This window comes from Eublepharis macularius, chromosome 9 (assembly GCF_028583425.1).
Source record: "Eublepharis macularius isolate TG4126 chromosome 9, MPM_Emac_v1.0, whole genome shotgun sequence".
Classification (NCBI taxonomy): Eukaryota; Metazoa; Chordata; class Lepidosauria; order Squamata; family Eublepharidae; genus Eublepharis; species Eublepharis macularius.
Window position 1 is genome coordinate 94,972,866 of NC_072798.1, and position 15,807 is coordinate 94,988,672.

A 15,807-nucleotide genomic window follows, 5' to 3' on the forward strand; every position below is an offset into this window, starting at 1 on the left:
ATACCATTTTATTCAATGAGGTTTATTCCCAGGAAAGTATTGTTAGGACTCTCTCTCTCTGAGCCAAGCTACAAGTGACGCCTGACACAGGTTGGACACTTATCAGCTTCCCTCAAGTTTTGATGGGAAATGTAGGCATCCTGCTCTTGCAGCTGTAATGGAGAGCCAAGTTGTAAAACCAGGATGCCTACATTTCCCATCAAAACTTGAGGGAAGCTGACAAGTGTCTAACCTGTGTAAGGTGTCACTTGTAGCTTGGCTCTCTGTCACTCACTCACACCCACCTCAGAGCTACTTCCTGATATAGGCTGTTTCCACATGCTATTAAGAGGACATTCCACTCATTGAACACTGGGAGCTTTTCCCCAGGAATCCAGACATCTCCATTTGCAAAAAGGTTGCGGGCCACTTGGCTTCTGTTTTTTCAGCGTGTTTTCTGGGAATGCACTTTCTGCAGTCACAGAAAAGGTGCCTAAAAAAAACGGCCTGCAAACATTTTGCAAACGGAGATGTCAGCGTTCCATGAGTGAGCCGTCCCTTTATGGACGAGTGGAAATGGCCATAAATGGGAAAGATGGTTGAGGATTTATTTGTACAATATCAAGCTGTTATTTCTCAGGGGTACCTCTTGGTGCTACAGCCACAAAAAGGCAACACTATTTATGACAAATAAATAATGCAATAATTAATAGTAGGAATCTGAGTCTTAGAGTGAAAAAGTATTCTCTGGACGATTTAAGGCTTCAAAAAAAGTCTTTGTAAAAATGCAATGGGATACAGCTTTCAAATGACTTATTCTACAGGTAATGAACAGAAATCTCTAAGAATGGGTTCAGAGCATGGATACTACTCTCAGATAACATTCATGTGCTTGGTTCTCTTGCAATATTTAAATCACTGGTGACCAACCATTTTGGCAAGCTACAAGTCAAATCCAGTTATGAAACAGTCTTGTATGCGACTGCAGGAGATATGCAGCTCCTCTGTGCTGGGATGCTTCTGCCTCTTGTCTGCTGCTGAGACAGGGAATGCAATGTTGGCTAAGTATGCTACTCCTGTCCATGTACACCACAGCCCCTTGCTGCTTGCAGCACACATGTGCTAGGTGGTCTACTCATGGTTAAAATCCTATCAGTTAGCATTGCCTCTTACCACCATTAATCTGTGCAAAACCAAAAAATGTTCATAGCAGTGTTTTGAAAATTGCTGATGATAAACTACTACTTCTAGGCTTTGCATCCCAACCCAAACCTTGTGTATGTGTTCTAGCAAATAATTGCTTAGGATGAACTCTGTAGCTCTGGGCATTGGCTTAATCCATGATTATTCACGGTGAAGAAAGTAGATAGAATAATTGAAAGCGGGTGATTTCGTAGAAAAAGAGCTGGAGGAACTCATTAGCATAACTCATTCGTGTATGCAACACCCCTTGACATCACCGGAAGTGTGTCATTAGCATAACTGATTTGCATATTCCACACCCCCGGACATCATCTATCCTGGCTGTTTTGGACCCAATCCTGGCCACTCAGGGCCAAAATTGGGCCCAAAATGGCAAAAAGGGGTTGAAAATGGCCAAAAAGGGGCCCAAAACGGTCAGGATTGGGCCGCTGCTGAGTGGGAGAGTGATCCACCACCCGTTAGAGGTCCGATCTGGGCCGTTTTGACCCCAATCCAAGCTGAAATGGACCCAAAATGTCCGAGGTGGGCAGGGCCACCTGATGTGACCTCTTTGGGGAACTCCTGGAACTGCGTTCCTGTGCATTCCCCCTCAAAATGAGCCCTGATTGAAAGGTTAGGATTTAGATGTTGATCTAGAAGTGCTGAGTTTCAGGTTATATACAATTAAACAAAAAAAATAACTGGAATTATTAGAAGAGCAATGCCAATTAATTACCAAGGTGTTCCATTTAAGTGAATGAGATTTTTCATCATTGTTATTTGAGAAGCAGAATTATAGAGTTACAATGAAACCCTAAAAAGTGTTACACCTTCTAAACCCACTGACCCCAATAGACTTAGAAGGCTTACGATGGCAGTGTCGCTAGGCTGTCTGTCATATGGGTAGCTGTTTTTTAACAATACAGTCCTATTCAGAGTTACTCCAGTGTAAACTTACTGTTTTAAGAAGGCTGAGGCTGGTGTAAGTTTACATGGGAGGGCCCTGTGAAATTACTAGTCTTATACCAACTAGTGCCTTATTATATGTACAGTCTCTTCTGAATGAATTAATGGGTTTGGTGGTTAACCCATTAACAAAAGGAATGAACCCAAGCATAATGAATGAAAAAGCCGTTTGTACATTTCTCTCAGGAGCTGGTAACTATTGTCACTGGTTATGTATACTGTAAATTTCTGTATTAAAAAATAAAATCTTTCAAAACATATTTTGGTATCTTATTTTTTCTAAAAAATTTTTAACATGACTCATACTGGAAATACGGGGTTCTACTGATACAGATTATTTTTGTTCACAGGAACAGATCTGAAATTTTAAAGTTTGTAATCACTGCCTTACATTTTAAAGTTTGTAATTGCTGTGGATCAGCCCAGTGATTACCGCACGTAAAAATGTAGTACATGGAGTTACTACTATATGTGGACAATCACATGTAGCAGTAGGGCTGCCAAGCTCCAGTGGGGGCCTGGAGATCTGAGAATTACAACTGATCTCCAGACTACAGAGATCAGTTCCCGTGGAGAAAATGGCTGCTTTGGAGGGCTGACTCTGTGGCATTATCCCCCCACTGAAGTGCCTCCCCTCCCGAAAACCTGTCTTCCCCAGGCTCCATCCTAAAGCCTCCAGGAACTTCTCAACCAAGAGGTGGCAAACCTATGTAGCAAGGCAAAGACAAATATGCACTTGACTGAGAAATGAACCAGAAGGCAAAAACTTACCTGCTATGGGCTAAACTCTATGTAGTGCCAGTCTTAAGAGGGTAGAAGAAGTGACCTTACCCACCTCCCTCCCCAATCACTTGTGAGTCTTGAAAAGGCAGTGCCACGGGTTGGGGAACCTTCCTGGTTGAAAACCTGTACAATGTACATGATTGCAAAGACAAGATGAAAGCCAATCCAATAACTTCTGCTTCTGGGTTTCCCAGAGGCATCTGGTTGGCTACACTGGGGCTTTTTTAGCAAACAGTAATTTTATTTCCCACGTACCATCAGCATCTTGCCCTGCCTTTTTTAAAATTAATTTTGGCTACTGTGGGAAGCAGGATGCTGAGCTCCGTCAGTCTTCGGTTTGATCCAGCAGGGATCTTGTATTCTAAATATATTGAGGTACAAAAGCAAAACATTCTTTTGGGGGGGCGGGGAAGCAAGATGGATATAACAAGCAATATATATATATCTTGAAATGAAACGAATCATTTGTATCCAGTGAAATGTTGGGTCGATATGTGAATTTTTTTTCTTTTAAAAAATTTAATTGGAAAACAATTGTCACATTAAAAAAAAGAACATTCAAACTGAAGATGAACCAAACCAAAAGCAAGCACATGAACAAAATTAGGCAAAAATGAGCTTTGCCTGCTTTCCCAAGATGCTTGTATGGGAACAAGCAGGGCTTTTTTTCAGCAGGAACGTGGTGGAATGGAGTTCCGGAACCTCTTGAAAATGGTCACATGGCTGGTGGCCCCGCCCCCTGATCTTCAAAGGGGAGTTTAGATTGCCCTCCGCGCCGCAGCGGCGCGGAGGGCAATCTCAACTCCCCTTTGTCTGGAGATCAGGGGGCGGGGCCACCAGCCATGTGATCATTTTCTCCAAGGGCAATCCACGGAGTTCCACCACCTCTTTTCCCAGAAAAAAAGCCCTGGGAACAAGCGAGCATTTGAACAATCCAAGCATGTTATCAGGCTATTAAAGGAGGAAGCGCGTCTGCCCGCCTCCTCCACCAACCCACCTGCCTGTGCTAAAAAAGGATCCACTGGTGAGTGACCTCACCTTGCTGTCCTGCAGTTCCTCTCAGCATGTGTGCTGAGAGAGGCAGGAGTGGTGGTGTTCTCGCTCTGTACTGGAGATGCCAGCCCTTGGCTGGCAACTCCTGGGAGACCGGATGTGGTGTAGACCTACCAAAATGGTGTCCAACGTTGCAGAATGTTCTAGGATTTTCCCCAAACACTATGTAAACACCATGGCATTTTATTTTTATTTATTTATGTCATTCATAGTCCACCTTTCTCACAGTGTGAGATTAGTACAGTCAGAATCAAGGATAATTTCATAAACAATGCCATAGGGTAAATAAACAAAGTTTACAAAGACATAACATTAGCAAGAATCCGGTACAGAGCTAAAGAAATGCTGAAACAACATAAGCAATTCTAGGGCTGACATAGGAGCACGTATTTAAAGCAACAGATAGTACGTAAGGCAACAGTGGTACGTAGTGGTGAAATTTATGGGTGAAGTCTATGGTCCCTAACTCATTAGCAGAGCAACTGAGATCCCTCCCTACAATACAAAAACCTTTTTGAATATCTTGGTTTTGTATCATTTGCAGAAAGCCAGGGGAGTGGTGGCTCTTCTGACCTCCTCAGGCAGGCCATTCCACAGGGTAGGGGCCACCACAGAGAAAGCCCATGTATGGGCTGCTGTTGATTTCGCCTACGTGCAGGGTGGCACCTGCAGGAACCCGTTCACATGAGCAAAGGTGCCGTGGAGGAACATCGGGAGGGAGGCGGTCCCATAGGTAGGAGAATCATGGAACGTCCTACAACTGATTGACGTCACTTCTGGACTCATGTCACATTTGTACCCCCACCCAAGGCAGAGCAGGCAACCTGGCCACCTTACTCTTTACACACTCATACTAGCAGCAGGTCCTTCCAAAAAGCAGCATACAAAGGGCAGCTCTGTAGGAGCTCGCAAGACAGTAGATGGGGTTCCAATATATACCTGAGAATCCAGAGCCACGGGTTGAAAACTACAATTTTAGTAGTAACATTTACTTGGGCTCCATTCAGCAGTTTCTATCTGTGGATGTCAATCACACAACTATTCCCCTCATCACCCATTCCTTTCATGCCAACGATAGGGATGGCATTCATATACCAAAAAAGAGGTACAAGTGCTGAGTTTACAATCCTTTTCCTTCCCTCCTCTTCCCTCCCAAATACTCCTTCCTTCCCACCTCCTTCTGTTTCCCTTCTGTCAACAATCAAGCTCTATTTCAAAAAGAAGACAACATCCCAATGAAAGAAAGCACACTTTGTGTTTTTGATGTCCATCTTGATGACTATCTTCACTCGTCATTGGTGCATTCAAAACATTTTCCATGTAGACTTCCGTTCCATTCCTCTCTATTCGTAACCTCTCCTTCAAATAATAATACATATTTTAAAAATCCCAGATTATTGCTCTATTCCTGCAAGCATGCTGAGGGGCATGATGTTTAAAAAAGCTGGAATAAAAAAGGTGTAATACAAAAGTATACCCTGACCTGGATAGCCCAGGTGAGCCTGATCCCGTCAGACCTCAGAAGCTAAGCAGGGTTGGCCGTGGTCAGTAATTGGATGGGAGACCTCCAACAAAGACCATGGCTGCAGAGGCAGACAACGGCAAACCACCTCTCTTAGACTCTTGCCATGAAATCCACACCAGGGTCTCCATAAGTGAACTCTGACTTGAGGGCATGGCACACACACGAAAGTATATGATGCGTTAACCACAAAATTGCATTCTGATTTGGTGGATTATAGTGTCATTGTAAGCAATTGACTCTGCTTAGTGTGGTACCATTAGAGGGCAAAACTTATTGTAACCATATTGATGCTTGAAAAAATATGATGTAGTTGAGCTCAGGCAACCCTGGTGGACTTGAACAGGCTCTCTGCCTTCCCAAACACACTATCCAAAATCAATGTAATATCTTGTATCATTATGGCAATCAGCAGTCACAGTGGTCCATAGGTTACACAATGTGTGGTGTTACCCAATTGATCTTAATAAAAGATATTATATGGATTTTCATTTTGGATCTCATTGTAGACCAACTCATCAATGAATTATTTTTGGTCAAACTATGTAACTAACAGTGCAATTTTATGAAAATTAAACTGAAGTAACTCTGCATGGGATTGCACTGTAAGGTCCTGACTGCGGTCCGATGCACTAACCTGGGAAATAAGTCCCATTGAACAGAAGGGGAAATAAACATTCACTGTATATACTATAGAGATCAAACTTGGTCGAAGCCACTGATTGTCTCCGGGCGTGGGCTAGAATATCTACAATAATCAGTCTAATGTTCAGCATGCAGATGGATATACAACCTACCCCCCTCTCTCGGGTTAAAGGTAGACAAAAACCAGACTGAAGAAACAGCAGCATCTTCATACTCTGGAAAATACAGCCAAGTGAAGAAGTTGAGCACTGCTATATTGGGGTTGACGGTGAAAGATAAATACCTTCAATAGCTGGGCAGAAGAGAGAATGCTATGTACAACATACATGTGCATGTGCCATCCAGCTGCAACTGATTTATGGCAACTCAAGCAAGGGATTTTCAAGGCAAGCGAGAAGCAGAGGTTGTTTCCCTTTTCCTTCCTCTTCAGAGTCTTTCTTGGTGGTCACCCGTCCAAGTACTGACCCTGCTTAGTTTCCGAGATCGGGCTATGCCATGCTGCCTTCTGTGTGTGTACAACACTGAGATAATAAAAAGGGTACTTTAAAAGCCTAAAAGCGGATTGAAACATAAGCTTTCACCGGATACAGCTGACTTCGTCAGATGCATAAAATGGACTTCAGCTTCTGAAAGCTTACATACGCTGTAATAAATTAATCTATGTGGCCCCAAGACTCCTGCTTGTTTTTCCTACAATAGGCTAATAGCATCAAAACCCTATGCAGAGCCTCCACAGTAATAATCCTAAAGGGGTAATTGTTTTAATAATAATATTTGATTTATATACCACCCTTCAGGATAACTTAACACCCACTCAGAGCGGTTTACAAACTATGTTACTATTATCCCCACAACAAAACACCCTGCGAGGTGGGTGGGGCTGAGAGAGCTCTGAGAGAGCTGTGACTGACCCAAGGCCACCCAGCGGGCTTCAAGTGGAGGAGTGAGGAATCAAACCCAGTTCTCCAGATTAGAGTCCTGCGCTCTTAACCACTACACCAAACTGGCTTTACAGGGCAAACTTAGGCAGCGTTACTCCAGTCTAAACCCATTCATTTCAATGGGTTGAGACGGGAGTAACGTTGCATAGGACTGCATTGTTTGCTGTGTTACAATAAATCTTCTAGAGGAGAAACGTGTTAGGCTGCAGTCCTAAACACACTTACTAAGGAGTAAGTCCAATTGATCTTAATGGGATTTACTTCTATATATACATGCTTAGGATTGCTGCAGTAGTGGATCCTCAAAGGCAGGCCTTTATTTAGGAGCTATGAAAAACTATAAATTGTCCACTACATCTGAAGAAGCAGGCTCTAGTCCATGAAAGTTTATGGTGGAATAAAATCTTGTTAATCAGTCCAGAGAGGGTAGCCCTGTTAAAGAGCAATCCTAAACTGGTCAGAATGTTACTCTATTCAGTGGGGCTTACTCCCAGGAAAATTTTCTAAGGATTACATAAAAATTAAGGATCTGTCTTTTGGCAATGTAAAAACGGTATTTTGTTTCAGAAGAAACCTTTCCTCTTCAGATGCAATGTAGGCATATCTTGCATGTAGGATATAATGGGAGGGAGGGCTATTTAGCTGATGACTTGAGGTGTGCTCTAGTCCATGAACAATTATAATGTTCTTGTCAGTCTTTAAAGTTCCACTAGAGCGCCCTTTTTATTTATACTGCCAAAGACCAACAAGACATCTGACGAAGAGAGCTGTGGTTCTCGAAAGCTTATGCTACAATAAAGCTGAAGCTTTCAATGCATCTGACAAAGAGAGCTGTGGTTCTCGAAAGCTTATGCTACAATAAAGCTAAAGCTTTCGATGCATCATTAGATGCATCTGACGAAGAGAGCTGTGGTTCTCAAAAGCTTATGCTACAATAAAGCTGAAGCTTTCGATGCATCATTAGATGCATCTGACAGAGAGCTGTGGTTCTCGAAGGCTTATGCTAAAATAAAACTGAAGCTTTCGATGCATCTGACGAAGAGAGCTGTGGTTCTCGAAGGCTTATGCTACAATAAAGCTGAAGCTTTCGATGCATCTGACAAAGAGAGCTGTGGTTCTCAAAAGCTTATGCTACAATAAAGCTTAAGCTTTCGATGCATCATTAGATGCATCTGACGAAGAGAGCTGTGGTTCTCAAAAGCTTATGCTACAATAAAGCTGAAGCTTTCGATGCATCATTAGATGCATCTGACAGAGCTGTGGTTCTCGAAGGCTTATGCTAAAATAAAACTGAAGCTTTCGATGCATCATTAGATGCATCTGACGAAGAAAGCTGTGGCTCTCGAAAGCTTTCGCGACAATAAAGTTGGTGGTTAGTTTTAATGTTGCTCCTGGACTCCATAATAAATGGAGAGCATCTCCCACAACACACCCAACGTGCAAGGTTCGCCTGTGGGAGCACAGCATCGCAGCGCCCCTGGCGCAGTCTGCAAAGCCCTCGTCCCGTCTCGGCTCTCCTGCCGCCTCTTCCGCCCCGAAGCCGCCCCTGCTTCTGCCCGAGACAACCCGGCCGTCGGCTCCGGGCGCTCATCCCGGAAGCGAGAGAAGGGCGAGATGTCGTCGCCGGCTGATGGCGTCATCGGCGCGCGGCCGAGTGCCAGCATGGAGGAGGAAGGAGGCGCCGCCGGCCTCGGAGCGGCCCCTGCAGCCCCCCGGGAAGTGGCAGCGGGGCAGTTGCTGGGAGACGGTGAGGGGGGAGGGGGGGCGGGCAGGAGCCGCCGGGGGGCCAGGAAGGGGCGCGGCCGGGCGGTTCTCCTCAGGTCGGCGCAGGAGGAGGCCCCCTGCTGTGCCCTGGGATCTGCTCCCGGGGAAGGGACCGCCTCCCCGGGCTTGGAGGGGTCTCGTCCTGTCTCTGGGATCTCTGCTCAGTCCTACGCAGTGGAAACTCACGGAGTTCTTCCTTTCCCCTGGGGGAACTGTTGGCTCTTGGGAAAGCAGCGCATACTCTGGCCCTTCCCATCTGTCTGTCTGGCCACCCACTTACCTATTTGTGTCATTTATAGTCCGCCTTTCTCATTGAGACTCCAGGCGGATTACGTAGAGTGAGATTAGGACAGTCAATATCAAGGACATTTCCACCAGCAATGCCCTAGGGTGAATAAATGCAAGTTTACCACAACATAACATTAGCAAAAGTACAACACAATGTTAAGGGTCTAGATCAAGATGGGTAGCCGTGTTAGTCTGTCTGTAGCAGTAAGAAAGCGCAAGAGTCCAGTGGCATCTAGAAGACTAAACATTTGTGGCAGGGTATGAGCTTCTGTGAGTCACAGTAGAAAAGGCAAGAGTCCAGTAGTACTCTAACAAAATTTGTGGCAGGGTATGTGCTTTCGTGAGTCACAGCTTACTTCTTCAGATACAAGATCATCATGTGAATGTAAGGATCTGTTGGTTGGAGTTTCCTTTTGGCTGACCCTATCATTGGGGAGGTCAGACCGGGTGACTCTGTGGCTCGGGTTTAATAAGGCTAAGGTGGTTTCTCTGCTCTTGCTAAGGCACGGTCATTGCTTGAAGAGTTGACTTCCTGAGCTACTGAAAGACTGGAAGAGCAGAGAGCCTTTGCGGATCTGCATGTTTGGGAGTCAACATGGAATGTCTGTACGGGAGGAGAAAGTTAGATCACTCTTTTTGACGTCTCTTTCAGAATGTTATGCTGACTTTTTAAGAGAAGACTTTGATGTAAAAGCGTACACCTCACAATCTATTCATCAAGCAGTTATAGCTGAGCAGCTGGCAAAACTCGCTCAAGGGATCAGTCAGCTGGATAAGGAGCTCCACTTGCAAGTAAGTGTCCAGCATAGCATCCTGATCTACATAAATGGACCTGAATAGCCCTTGACTGATTGCTTTTAAAATTGCTTTCGGGCAACAGGTAACTTCATATTTGCTAGTTGAGTCTACATCTCTCCCCTCCCCCACATATTTATTTATGAAGAAGTAAGCAATAACTTTTGTCTCATACAAAATGTTCCTTATAGCGTAGCTCAGCTGGCACAAACAGTTGTTTCAAATTGTAAATTTGTACATTCTCCAAAGCTGACACTGCAAATAATGTAAATGAGAACAGATGAGTATTAGATACGTGTGGGGTTATGCAATGTTCAAATGAGTATAGTGATGTACCAAAGTAAGTAGTAAGTACAGTTGTAAATGTAAAATGCATTATCTGGCCACATATCCTCTATAAGGGAAACGATCTGCTTCACTCATAAAAGTAGGAATACTTAGTTTGGCTGCTTTTAACCTCACTTTTCCCCCTGATATGTTGACTCAAAGCGGGTTACAGTATAAGGAAACAACAGACCACCATACGCAACAAATTGATCTGACGGCAACAAACTAGTCCACAAGAGAAGGAAGGAAACAGAGTGGGTGGGTAAAAGCTCTGCCTTGATGCCAACAGTCTCTCCTGAGGTTGCCATCCTCCAGGTGGGGAGTGGAGTTCTGGAATTGCAGCTCGTCTCTAGACTGCATGCAAAGTTCAGTTCTCCTGGAGGAAATGGAAGCTTTGGAGGGGAGACGCTATGAAATCACATCCCCGCTGAACTCCTACCTCTTCTCAAACTCTGCCCTTCACAGGCTTTGTGCCCAAATCTTCAGGAATTTCATGGCCCAGAGTTGACAGCCTTCTCCACAGACATGCACAACTTTTCCATGGGAGAAAAAATGACATCTGTTGATTAAATCTGGAATGTTTCTGGGTTCTTCTCAGGAAGATCTTTGCCTGCGGTGCTATGCAAAACATTTATGAATGGCACCTGTTATAGATGCTTTTTCTCAGTGTTCCTTTTGTAGGCATGCCAGTTTGCCTCTTCCTTATGTTAATTTCTGGAATATAGTAGCTGAGTAGCCAAATCTTGAAACAAGAGTTGTGTGATTAACGGTGCAATTTCATATAGATTTACTTCAGTTCAAGCTCTTTGATTTCAGTTCGGTGTAGATTTGCACTTGGAGCTCTCTTGTTATGTTCTACTTTGGGATAGTAGAATATCTGAATGAATTGTGTGTGTGTGAATCTCAGGACATTGTAGAATTCAATATGACCTAGCAATATTTCACAGGGAAAAGATGGCACAGTTTTTATTTTATCTAATAAATGTGTACACTGCACTTCTTAACTCAAGTTATGGGTCAGTTTCCTTCATCAATACCTTAACAGACAGAATTATTGGATTCCGTCAGAGAAATTCAGGATGAAACAGGATAATAAAAATTTGCCTGGGTATCACATGAAAAGAATTCTTGCGTAAATTGTCTTGGTTGCCAGTTTATACCACCTGGCAATAGTTGCTTGGGATATTTGTTCTTAGGATGAAGTCAGAGATGCTTGCTGAAGATCTGATATTGCTGCCAGCTAGGGTTAAGCATTCTTGAATACACACGAAAGCCTCCAGCCAGTTACAACAGTGGGTTGGATCCTATTTATTTAAACATTTATACCCCACCTTTCCACATAGTTCAAGGTGGCTTACAAATACGCATTGGAAATATCTGCACATGCAAGGGGGGAGGGCTCCCCTCCTGCAGAAGTCCTCCAACTCCCTCTCTTGCTCCTCTTGAGGTCCCTTGTCCCCCAGTAGCACAGGATTTAGATGGGATCCAACCCAGTATAAGATTTCCAGCCAGTTCAGTGAACATATTTTCAAGGCTATGTCATGAGGAAGCACAGCCTGTGATTGTTATGTGCCAAACCTGAGTTTTACACAGATGCTTTAGTGCCCAGTTTCCTGGGGGTAAAGTATAGATGACTAGGGAAGGCAATGGCAAACCACCCCGTAAAAAATCTGCCAAGAAAACGTCGTGATGCGACGTCCCCCCATGGGTCAGTAATGACTCGGTGTTTGCACAGGGGACTACTTTTACCTTTTACTTCTAGGGAGGGTGTTAACTGGAAGCTGCCTCATCAGAATAGACTACTGTTTACTCAGTAGCTGCACAATGGTGGGTGAAACGCTGTTGCTATGATGGCCAGTGAATTCTTCCCACGTTACGACCGGCTGCTACTAGTGCAAACCCAGGCTAGCATCCAAAGAACCGAACAACTGGCTCTTTGTGTTTAAGGATGCTTTTAAGCTGCATTTCTCAAACTGTGGCCTTCCATGGAAACTTTTTTTTTTGTAGTGAATCAGCATTCAAATAATAAATGATAATCTTCCCTTATAGGTCGTTGCGAGGCATGAGGACTTGCTGGCCCAAGCCACTGGAATAGAATCTCTGGAAGGTAAGCATACGTTATCCTTCTTTGGGTAGTTGCCGTGGCTCGGTGGTTAGAGCACTTACTTTGCATGCCGAAGGTCCCAAGTTTAGTCCACTGCATCACCAGGTGAAAGGGTCATGTAAAAGATGATATGAAGGACCTCGCCCGAGATCCAAGACAACTGCTGCTTGTCAGAGAAGGTAATATTAACCTCAACAGACCAATAGTTTGACTCAGTATAATGCAGCCTCAAATGTGTTCAAGGATCAGTACATATTTACTCTGTTTTTAATTTACTTCACTTATATCTTTCGTTTACATTTGTATCCTTCATTTACTTCATTTATATCATTTATATAGGAGAGCCAGTTTGGTGTAGTGGTTAAGAGCAGCAGGACTCTAATCTAGAGAGCCGGGTTTGATTCTCCACTCCTTCACTTGAAGCCAACTGGGTAACCTTGGGGCAGTCACAGCTCTCTCGGAGCTCTCTCAGCCCCACCCACCTCACAAGTGATTGTCCTGAGGATAATAATAACACACTTTGTAAACCACTCGGAGCAGGTGTTAAGTTGTCCTGAAGGGTGGTTTATAAATCTAATGTTATTATATCCTGCCTTTCTCCTCAGTGGTTCCCAAAGTGCTTTACATAGTTCTCCTCTCCTCCAGTTTATCTCACAAGTTAAGAAACTGACTAAACATCTGTTTCTTGACCTGTTTCAAACATCAGTTCAGGCTTTCAGCATAGTTAGGAGGAAAGGAAGCCTTCTCTGGGAAAGGGGAGTCAGGATGACACTGTAAGTTCTCGGGTAGATAAGCAATGGAGATGGAACCTGCCACAGGTGGAGATCAGAGAAGACAGAACTTAGAAGGGAGTTTTCACACCTGCATTCCATCTCATTATTACACATCACTCTCGGAGTGGAGTGGTTTGTTCCCACTTGTGCGGACATGCCATCTGCAGCGGTACGTCATCGCAAGTTGAGCCCTTCACTCAGTGGTCAAGCTGATCAGGCCCCGCTGCAGGCAGGTAGCCTTAAAGCTTGAACCCGCATTCTAGTCCTGTCCTTTCTAAGGATCAGATCCTGGTTAGGGGTCAGACCTTTGTTCCTGGATGCTGTTCTTGTTTGGACGGTTGCTGGAGAAGGCTGTAGCCATACTCCATTTTGCCTTTGTTCTGTGGACTTGGAACTCTGAAGTTTTGCTTGGACTTTGGTGCTGTAGCTGAAAGGTAACATCTGGTTTAGGACTGAGAGCCTTTACAGAGTTGTTAGATTAGTTATTTGTGTGTGTGTTATATGCCGTCAAGTTGTTTCCGACCTATGGCGACCCTATGAATGAAAGACCTCCAAAACGTTCTATCTCTAACAGACCTACTCAGATCCTGCAAACTGGAGGACATGGCTTCTTTTATTGAGTTAAGCCACCTCGTTTTAGGTCTTCCTCTTTTCCTGCTGCCTTCCACTTTTCCTAACATTATTGACTTTTCCAGAAATCTTGTCTTCTCATGATGTGACCAAAGTATGATAGCTGTAGTCTTGTCATTTTAGCTTCTAAGGAGAATTCCGGCTTGATTTGATCTAGTACCCACTTATTTGTCTTTTTGGCTGTCCATGGTATCTGCAAAACTTTCCTCCAGCACCACATTTCAAATGAATCAATTTTCTTCCTGTCAGCTTTCTTTACCGTCCAACTTTCACATCCATACATGGCAATGGGGAATACCATAGTTTGGATTATCTTGATCTTGGTTCCCAGAGAGACATCTTTATCTTTAAGGATCTTCTCTATCTCCCTCACAGCTGCTCTTCCGTGTCTCAGTCTTCTTCTGATTTCTTGGTTGCAGTCTTCCTGTTGGTTGATGATTGAGCCAAGGAAGAAAAAATCTTGAACAACTTAAATTTCCTCATTGTCAACTTTAAAATTGTGTAGTTCCTCGGTAGTCATTACTTTTGTCTTCTTGATGTTCAGTTGTAATCCTGCTTTGCCACTTTCCCCTTTAACCTTCATCAGTAGTCGTTTCAAGTCTTCACTATGTTCTGCTAGTAATGTGTTGTCATCTGCATATCTCAAATTGTTAATGTTCCTCCCACCAATTTTCACTCCACCTTCTTCTAGATCTAATCCAGCTAGTTCGTTATTTTCTTCTCCTGTTTTGCACAATTCTAAAATAGTATTTTCTTGCACTTTTTAAAATAAATGTTAATTATATTATTGTGGAGTTATTTGGGTTTTGGCGCTTCAGTCAGAATCCAGCACCTTGGCTTGCTTGCCACAGCTACCCAAGTAATTCAATCTGCAAAGCGTCCTACCTTGCAGGGCTGTATTCTTTTTGCTTAAGTTCCGGTAGGACTTGAGATTTGCCTCTTGGTCTCAAGTTGTGGGTTAGTCAAAGAGGCTGGTGGTGACGTTGCTGTCCCAGAAGCAAAGATTCACTTTCCAGCATTGAGTGTTTTGACTCTTGACCCCATAAGAAAACCGCCCTGTGGGACAGGATGATTTCCCACAAGCCCTGTGAGGTAAAGTTAGGCTGTGAGTGTGTGACTGGCCCAAGGTCACCCAACAAGCTTCCGTGGCAGAGTGGGGATTTGAACCTGGGCATCCTAGGGGGTAGCGTGACACTCAAGGCACCGCACCATACTGGCTTTGATACGCTTATATGTGGGCTGTAAGTTTGAGGACTGCCACTGTTAGGTCCTCAGTGGAATGTTCTGGAAGATTAAAATGTTCTCCTACTGATTTTTGAGTGTTGTGCTTGTTAATGTCAGATTAATGCCCTTTATGCTTCTGCGTAGGGACTGGCCAGTTTGTCCTATGTAGAGAGTGGAAGGGCATTGTTGGCACTTGATGGTGCCAATAACATTGGAAGATGAGCAAGTGAATTAACCTGAAATGGTATGGCTGGAGTTCTTAGGTGATTGTGCTGTGAGGGCGAATAATAACATTCGATGTATATCCCGCCGTTCAGGACAACTTAATGCCACATTCAGAGCAGTTTACAAAGTGTAGAAGACTTAAAGGTCGCTGTAGTTCAACAGAAACCTTTCAAAAACAAAATCCAACGGGAGGCTGCTGAACTGGAATTCATATGCAAATTTGACTCTGTCAAGCTGGGACTGAATAGGGACTATGAATGGTTATCACATTACCACAGGTAACAGATTTCCTTTACAGAGGTGGGGTTTGGGGGAGCTCAGTGGTACCTGGCGTGGGCTTTCGGGAACCACAGATCTCTTTGTCAGATGCATCTGGCAGGGAGAGCTGTGGTTATCGAAGGCCCATACTGCATTGGAATTGGATGGTCTAGCTGTTTGGCTGCTACAAACTAACAGGGCAAACTCCTTTGAAGCCAACTGATACACACACTAAAAGGAGATGTTTACATATACTAGCAAAGGAATGTTTTGATTGCACCCTCCCCCTTCCTCCCCCTAATTGCCTCTTCTCTCTCCTCTTCTGTATTTGACCAGTCTCTGTATCAG

At 44.0% G+C, this 15,807-nt stretch overlaps 1 protein-coding gene across 1 annotated transcript in view; it reads left to right on the forward strand.

The window, feature by feature from the left end:
* Positions 1-8,727: 8,727 nt before the first annotated feature.
* Positions 8,728-15,807, forward strand: part of COG5 (component of oligomeric golgi complex 5) — a 261,645-nt gene continuing 254,565 nt past the window's right edge. Inside the window, exons 1-3 of the mRNA XM_054987831.1 lie at positions 8,728-8,818; positions 9,776-9,915; positions 12,295-12,352. Of these exons, the coding sequence (XP_054843806.1) occupies positions 8,734-8,818; positions 9,776-9,915; positions 12,295-12,352 (283 nt within the window). The 5' untranslated portion in view covers positions 8,728-8,733. The remainder of the gene's footprint in view (positions 8,819-9,775; positions 9,916-12,294; positions 12,353-15,807) is intronic.